Source organism: Arachis hypogaea, chromosome 18, assembly GCF_003086295.3.
Source record: "Arachis hypogaea cultivar Tifrunner chromosome 18, arahy.Tifrunner.gnm2.J5K5, whole genome shotgun sequence".
NCBI lineage: Eukaryota > Viridiplantae > Streptophyta > Magnoliopsida > Fabales > Fabaceae > Arachis > Arachis hypogaea.
In genome coordinates, this window is record NC_092053.1 from 119,831,808 (window position 1) to 119,840,593 (window position 8,786).

The window sequence follows — 8,786 nt, forward strand, 5'->3', positions numbered from 1 at the left end:
CTCAAACATTGACTATGAAGCATGTTATAGGTTTTTATTCTTTAGCTCCATATCAACAAAACCATGGGCTTGACTATGCCACTCGGATCACCTCGCAGGCCGTATCAAGGATAATGGCTAATTAGAAAGGTAGTTGTTGCAGCTCTACAAAATTAGGAAAGTCTGTTATAAGAATCTGTTATAGCAGTTAGGTTTTTTTTTTGTCATACTACTCACACACACTCTAAGATACTCTATTTATGGATTTATCTAGTGCACAAATGGTTTATCTAATGTCTCCACTTAGACTTGAACCCGAGTGTGGTCTTTACTAAGACACAACATATGCCATTAGGAAAAACCTTCAACCAACCGTTAGGTCTTCTGAGTAGTTAAGTGTAATCTTGGATAGCACTGTTGCATTCATTTTTGTATTGACTCAGTCAATTGGTGCAGAGTGTATAAATACTCCTCACCTTTATGAAATGAAAAGCTGAGCATTCTTTTCAATTCAATCACTAAACCTGGATTCTAGTCCAATTTTCTTTTTACTTCTCTCTCTGTATCAGAATCAGTTCAGGCCGCAACCCTTGTTTTCTTTATATATTTGTGAACAACAAATTTCATAACCACCTAGATAATCTCATTTTACTGTAGACCGACGAAGCCGCAGTTATTAGAACACTAATAAGGTAAACAAACAAAACAGCCAGTCAAGTTAGAGATAATTTTCTCAACAAGCTTCATTTATTTATGCCCATAAAGAAACAAGAATGTTAATTTGATGTTAAATAGTTTGTCCATCTATAAATAAAAATATAGTTTGTTCATCCATTTTTTTCCAGTCGTCGTATATCTTTCCTTTTGGTTACACGATGGAGATGAAATTAGCAACTAGACCCTCATAATACTACTATCCCAATCCCTCACACCACTAGATCAATTCTAATGGCTTCCATCATAGTATATCTGTCGCGTTAAATTAGCAACCACATTGTTGCCTCTTTTCTGACTTGGATGTGTAGTCTTTAACTTATTTATAACCAAAAATACATTATTTTACTTATACTAAAAGGAAATTAAAAAAATCAAAACAGCTAACTCAAATAGCTAGTGGCTCAACGGGTACGGGCTCTGGTGCCACCTCTGCCCCGGACAGCCCACCCTTGGGGTGGAATGACGGCTTCTCGTCGCCAATGCCCCAGTACTTGGCCGTTTTTAGGTCATCATCAACCATCATTCGGGAGAATTCTTCATGGTCATATTTTAGAGTAGCTTTCCCCCCAAATTCACTTGGAAGGTTATCAACATCGAAGAGCGATTTCATCAGTTCCAAACTTTCCTTGTTATTTGGATAAACAAACTTCACCTTTTGAGCTGTTTTTGGGTCCAGGAAGTATTTGACAGCCTGTGAAGAATTGAGCAATTCCAAATTTGTTAATTATTTTCAAAAGATAATAAATAATCCAATTTAAGAGACATGGTGCAATTAGTAGGACATAAAAGAAACTGAGAACAAAAAAACAGATTGAATATTGAAGACTACATACTAGTCTACTACTGCATTTCAAAAATGCTTGCATATACATGAAATTTTGAATTGAATTTGTCATGCTGAAAGCTAGTCCAACCAAATTTCCCTAGGTATGCGTGTGAACAGTGATTGAGATGATATGATTAGATAATTGGGTAAAGCGCTTAACACCTGAAAGATTATGATTTTGACAAAATAGTTCCTATATGAAAGAAAGACACTCAAGGCATTGAAAGATCACAAAAGTTTCGATCTTTGGGGAGCCATGTTTGGTCAAGTTTGTCAAACTTTAGTAATCTTTGGGGGCCATGAATGCTTTTCTTTCATTTGTCAAAAGGATACGCAAGTAGTAACTTGTCTTTAAAACAAATATACAAAGTAAAAAGCATAAAACCATTACCACGTAATATAACCTTACACCTAAAGAACAATAACAAGCAATCTAATCTCACTTAATGTATTGGCTACATAGATCAAACTACACCATAATTTATATCACAAAAAAAATCCAAATAAATCCAAAATAGACCGTGTTACACACGGATTATGAGAAAATATAATTCAAAATCAAAATCAAACAAAACCATGCAATGAAGAGCAGCAAAAATCACTTGGAAGTTGGAAGGCAAGACAACAAACCTTCCAGAAAGCTTGGAATATCCTTGGAGGATTATACAAAAAAGCGATAGCAAGCCTCTCTGGATAGTGATTTTGTAAAATGTGAATAATATCACGGGCTGTTTTGATGGAGAGATTTGTGCTCATTGCAAATCCTGTGAAATCTATCAACCAAGACATTTGCTCCTGACCTTCGGAAAGATTAAGGATGCCATTTTCCAATAGGTACACGAAATGCTTAATATTATCTTCCGCAGACGTCGTGTTCTGAAAAGAAAGTTCAATCCGAAATGGAAATAACATAAGTTTAGACAGTTATAGAAGCACGTGTTCCCAAAAGCATGTAACCAAAATCTGTAATCAAACCTGCATCCCTGGCCTCAATATAAGCACCGGCCTCCCAAGTCGATCATGAAAGTTTGCTCTGGAGACCTTGCCTGTCTCACCCTCGTGTGCTACTTCATCCTGGATGTAGGAAATTATTCAATTATTAAGGTTGCTTCATAATTTATGAACGAAAAAAAAAAATATGCATACGCAGGCTGCTACTTAAAGTGGATTTGTTCCCACCTTGAACTATGCAGATACACACTTCTTTCAAACTAACTTGTCCTAGCTAGATTACACATGCTGACATGCAGAAGCCATCAGATATCATCTTAATTCTCAACTAAATGCATTCCGATGCTAATTTATGACCATGAATTTATTGTTGACATTTATGTATAGGTGAGTAAGAGTTATTAATTTATAATCCAAAAGTTAATTTGATCTAATAGAAGAGAAAGATATGTTCATGGTACATGCTACAAGTTTGAAATCTACTGCACCAGATTATGAAAGTAAAAGAACTATTTAGTAGAAGACATTAGAATGAAATGAATTGTGTTGACACGAGGAAGAACAAACAAACAAAATACAAAGCACAAGCCAGCACAAACAATTTAGACAAGATTTTGTGCTAACATGGTCATATTCACTATTCAGGACCATGAACTGGTTGAATCATGTGATGCAAGGATCAATTTTACAATCATGACATATTCATCAATATAAATTTAGGTATCATCAAATTGGGGGTGTTGGAACCGACTATACATACCCAACGGATTTCCTCAGGCTTATAAGTTGACCTCCACTTCAATGTTTCCTCCAGCATTTTCTTGGCTTTATCAACATTCCAGTTTCGTGCTTCTAAATATCTCCTCAGACATCCATCTGTGCAATATTTCAAACGACGCCCGGACAAGGGCCCAAGAGCAGCCCTGAGCTCAGTGACCTGTTTGTAATTGTTGTACAGTTAGCAATTCTGATAAAGGAACATTATATGAAGTTTACTTCTTTTTTTTTTTTTTTTCTGTAACATGAAATGTTTCTATAATTCATTAGAATGTACTCGTTTGGGACTCGTCACTTGATTACTACAAAATTGAGCGTGCGTTCCACTTTGAGTGGGATCATACTTCATCATATGGTAATGAGGTGATGCACCTTCCAACGCACGAAAAATGAGCCATCTTATCACTACTCTTTTAACATATACAAACAAGCATAGCCGTTTCTGATTATCCTCATAGGATACCATGAGAAGATGTACTGTACTCAAAGTAAGGCTTTCAGGTTATTTTTAAATGGAGTTGATGAGTATACAGCAAGGCATCTTGAAAGTGAATCATATTCTATGAATATGCATCTAGCTAGTGTTACGTATGGAATATATGACAAACGTGGAGTGTTAAAGTACTTTTATTAATCGATCAAGTCATATAGGCCTGAGTCGGACACTCAATTGGTTTGATTTGAATATCTTATATATATCCTATCAAAAAGAGAATTAAAATGTGTGAAAAGAGAATTAAAATATTCACCTTTGCTTCTCCAAATGAGGAATCATCCGGCTGATTCTGGGTTTGTCTTCTAAGAAGGTACATGTTGACTGCCAAGTCTAGTTCTCAACCTAAAGCAAATATCTTCAAATTAGATTCCTTTTTGCACCTTCAAGAAAAATCAATGATTTGTATTTCCTCAAAAAACAGACTGAAAAAAAAAAATGCAATTTGGAAACATGGTATGAAAATATGGCGAATTCAGAAGCAAATAAATCTAAAATAAAATAAAAAACCAAAATGAGAGAGGTTAAAAAGCATCATCAGGCTTCCATTCTCCCAAAAGATGAACAGTATCAAAATCTGCAATTCTAACTGAAGTCATGTACTGCACTACATCAGATGTAATAGCCTCTAATTTGAAAAATCAATAAATCAGAACAGAGAGAAACACCTAAGAGTTTTGATCTATGAAGCTGTCTCAACAGTCTAACCAACAAGTTCACAACATAAAAGTAAACTGATGTTTGGTAACAGAAGACAAAAACTGAAACCAAACCCCATTCTGACTTTGTTTTTCGAGACTTGGTCAAAAATTTCAACCTTCTATGTTTTGTTTTGTTTTTCCACAAACCGAATGGAATTTTGATCAACAAACTAAAACATCAGAACAAGAACAAAGTAAAGGCAATTCACAGTACCCGAATTGCGCCTTTTTCTTTTACAAAATCAACAAAAGCTAAAGATTTTCCACTTCATGGTAATAAATCACACTTGGTAGCGTTGACTTAAAGCCATATAATCATCTCAGTAACTGAAAAAAGAATGAATTAACTGAACAACAAAATCTACACAACCAGTATTTCAAACATGAAAATAAAAAACCGAAAACTGAAAGTGCTAATCTCAGAAATTAACCGAATCTGAGGATAGATTCTCGATATTCCGGAACAGGAAAATGCTATTAGTGGTAGCAGATCTAGAAGTGCGAGATGGAAGACGAAGGAGAAACAAACAAACAAACAAAGCAAAAGAAAAATAAAACAAAATAGCGATGCATGCGTAAGAGGACAGTAATTAATCACTAATTAGGGTGTGGTGTTAGTGTTTTGTTTGGTGAGTAGCGTAACATCACTAAAATTGATTGAATGAATAGAATAACAAACCTGTCTAGAGAGAGAGTGAGAGAGAGAAAGATGATTGTAGGAGAGGGTGTGAACTGTGAAAGCAAAAGGCTGAAGGGAATGTGTGTTTCCTTTGCTACCAGCTTTATAAGAAGACAGTGCACAGAGCATTTTAGAATTTAGAGTGAGCACTGAACATGCGTCTTGTGTGTGTGCGTTTTCTTTCTTTCACTTTAGTAACACTTCCTTGTGTTTGGTGTGTAATCTTAATATTGATAAAAATATTCTTTGCTATTTATAAGATTTAAATTTAAGATTTTAATTAAAATGTAAATTATTTTCTATTTTGATTTTACATACACGTATTACAAAATTATTAAATTATATTTAAATTTATTAATAATCAAATTCAATCTGAGATATTTAACATTTTGAACCCCTCTCACCTGATGTCAAATTCAATCTATGTCAGTTCCTGCTCTACCCCTTAGTCGAACCTTGCACAAGCTCTTGCACCTGATGAGGAGATGATCCTTGCTTTTTATTTTTTTTGAACGATTTTATTGAATTTAATTTTAATATATTAATAATAAAAAAAGTTTAAACAGTCATTTGATTATATTTATTTTTTTAAATAATTATTTATATAATTAATATAAATAATAATTATTTTTATTAATATAATATTATATAATTAATTGCATGTATACAATTATTTTATGATAAATTAAAATTAAATTCTAAATGTATTTGATTGTATGTACACACAAAACTCTCTCTCTACAAGTTAGCCAATAAATAAAAGTTGTTGAAATAAACATATGAAGTTCTAGAAACCAGACTTGTTTTTCAATTTTATTTTATGTCAATTTTGTTTTGGTCAAAATGATACCTACTCCCAGATCTCATCTGTGGCACTCTCTCTCATGCTTACGCGTTATGTTCCATTCACACGGTTAATGATAAATTCTTAAATAGAATTCAGTACTGTAGCGAATTAGTTCTTAGCCTATTGAGTTGAGAAATACTGTGAAAAACCAAAAAAAAAAGCTATAGGAGCTAAAATTTTGATTTAATTTTTACAAATTTTTGATATTATAATTTTAAAATATTTATTCCAAATTTGATGGTTTTACAATTTAAATTTTATTATAATTTTATATTTTATGTATTTTATTTATTTTTTTATTTTATAAAATTTTTTATTTTTTCTACTTTAATCATAGTCTCATAAATCAGTTATCACTAAAGATATTAAATGATAAATAATATTTTAAAATTAGAGTAAAATGTTTAAAAAAACCAAAGCCAATTATAAATTACACAAATTATCCAAACGAAAAAACGTTATATGAGTTTCCTTAATGGACGTTTCTATCTAAATCGAATCAGGCTAACTCGAATCACTGAGTTAAGATGCAAATTGAAGCACGTTGATTCAATTTATGCATGCATGTTGTCGAGGTAGTAAATCGAATAATTCCAGTTCGATTTATGCATGCACGTGATTCCCACAATAAATCGAAACAATTTGTTTCGATCTATCCTTGATTTTGTTCCCATACTAATTTGAATTGGGCTGATTCGAATTACATACGATGGGCGCCCAGCCGCCCATGGTAATTCGACTTTGGCTAAGTCGATTTATTAAGATTTTCCCTATAAATAGAATTCGAATTGAGCTCATTTGAATTACAATTCAAAAATTCTACCCTGCTAAACCCCAGAGAAACCTCAACCCAAAAACTCCAACATTTGGACTCTGCTGATGGCGGATAACCTGGATCGTCTTTATCACTTGGATGGAATTGTCCATATTACTGGTGTCATTAATGAAGAGATTAGTGCATGCATTTTTTCGAAAATAGGATTAGATGTTTTACTTTTTTTTTTTGTCTATTTAAACGTTAGTCATAATTTACAATTTTTAAAGTAGATAGAGTAGTTAGAGTAGTGACTTATTAGTTTCTAGAAGTTCGACGGGACAAATTTTAATTTCAATAGTGATTACAAATAACTAGAAGAGTATGAGTAGTGAAGATAATAGGTAGTAAAACTTAGTTAGAGTAAGAGTAGTGATTGGAGTCTATGTTGTGATTTGGGTTGTTATTAAAAAAAGTATGGATAGTGACCTGCTGTTTTACTTAGAATTCATGTAACGTCAACATTGCCAGCGATGAACCTATTAGTGATCCAAGATTCTGCGAACTTCTACATTAAATCAATTTTTTATTAATATTAAACTTATTTTATTAGGCCCAGTTTGATGAATATATGTTTTTATTTTGTGTTTTGAATCCGTATGATTATTTGGTTGCGTTTATGGTATTCGGATTAGCAGATGCATTAGTTGATATTATTATAGAAATTTGTTTTGATGTGGTCCTAATAGACAATTTGTTATCATGTTTATACAGCCCTACCAATGTATCACGAGCATGAGATGGCAACAAGGTATGCGCCTGGACGAGAGGATCGTTTTGTACTTGCAGATGGCCGGTTTATACCATCTTGCGAGGATCGTCCTCAACACTGCAACCCTACCCGGCATCGTCGTCTGCAAACCTAGTACCCATCGCAGTAACTCATTGTGTGACTCATTCTAATCTCTGTAAAAATTTGTGTCACGGCCTGCTGCTTAGCCAACCAAACCCTCTTGTAAGTCGGTCTAAAATCGAAATGTGCCTCTATTGCATTCAGCAGTACCTTGATACACACGGCAGCACAGCTCTAATCATAGGTAGTATGAATGTCGAGATCATGTGATAATCAAGCTTCCTGTGATCACTCGATATCGACGTGGCCAGACAAGTATGAGGTTCATTATACCATTTTACCTTCCAAATACTTCTGCGCTGGCGGAGACTGATCTGAATCAACCATGTGTACCCGTTGCCAAATTTCTTACACTTCCCATAGTACTTGCAATAATCAAACTCCACCACTTGTACTGAACCCCACGCTGCATGTTATAGGTTGTTGAGTTTGAAAAACTGAAATGATGAGTAAACATTATTAAAATATAATTTAAGAAATTATTAAAATATTGTTAAGTGTTTAAATTGCTTCCAATAGTTTGTTTGATGTTTTTGTTCAAGTGTGCAGGAAGAAAAATAAAATTGTTTCTTGGCCCAAGTAATGAAAAGCCCAATTTGGTTACTAAACAAATTCAGCACTGCATCATATTAATTCAAAAAGGGTGGCTGAACGTTAAAAGAAAGAAAATCAAATTGGCCCAAATCAGAAGCCCATAAACCAAAGTTGATAAATCAAAGAATGAAACCCAAGGTTCACAAGGCATGCTTCGGTTATCTACCCCATTTGCTACTGGAACTCAAAAATCAACTTGGTTAATTTCATTCTTTGGTAACCAAAAGTCTGACAGGTGACTTTATGCCTTGGTAATTGAAAGAGAAAATTCAATTTGATTTATTTGCATTAATAGCTCCACACTTTACTCCATGCCTTAGGGAATGGAAGTGGAAATTCAATTTGTTTTAATTTCATTTAATGCTTCCTTCAAAATTTTTCTCTCTCCTCTCTCTTGTTTTCGGTCATATCAATTCACATAAAGAAGAAGATAGAAGAATAAGTCACAGTAAAGCCTATGAAGAAAGAAAGGTTCAGAAAGATATTTTCTACAGAAGGAAAGATTTGAAAAAATGTTGCAAGATTTTATTTGCCAAAAAAAGGAAAGATCTGCCT

General features: G+C 33.6%; 1 protein-coding gene across 5 annotated transcripts; it reads right to left on the minus strand.

Moving 5' to 3' along the window:
• Positions 1-759: 759 nt before the first annotated feature.
• On the minus strand, positions 760-5,352 carry LOC112771156 (uncharacterized). 5 transcript variants are annotated; one of them, XM_025815794.2, is made up of 6 exons: positions 5,124-5,352; positions 4,000-4,126; positions 3,234-3,410; positions 2,498-2,596; positions 2,153-2,398; positions 760-1,387 (listed from the first exon to the last, which is right to left on the minus strand). In XM_025815794.2, the coding sequence occupies exons 2-6, from the start codon at positions 4,060-4,062 to the stop codon at positions 1,082-1,084; spliced, it is 891 nt and encodes a 296-aa protein (XP_025671579.1). In that variant the 5' UTR covers positions 4,063-4,126; positions 5,124-5,352; the 3' UTR covers positions 760-1,081. The 5 variants fall into 5 exon arrangements, with proteins under 5 accessions (XP_025671579.1, XP_025671578.1, XP_025671580.1 ...); XM_025815793.3 differs by having other exon boundaries at positions 4,000-4,088; positions 5,124-5,349; XM_025815795.3 differs by having other exon boundaries at positions 4,000-4,088; positions 4,876-5,125.
• Between the last annotated feature and the right edge of the window lie 3,434 nt (positions 5,353-8,786).

Excerpts from the sequence above, each read along its gene's own strand:
- LOC112771156 (XM_025815794.2), bottom strand. The coding sequence starts at position 4,062 with ATGTACCTTCTTAGAAGACAAACCCAGAATCAGCCGGATGATTCCTCA. Across the intron at positions 3,411-3,999 it reads CCTCATTTGGAGAAGCAAAG|GTCACTGAGCTCAGGGCTGC; the intron begins GTGAATATTTTA and ends AATTACAAACAG. Across the intron at positions 2,597-3,233 it reads AGCCTGAGGAAATCCGTTGG|GATGAAGTAGCACACGAGGG; the intron begins GTATGTATAGTC and ends TCCTACATCCAG.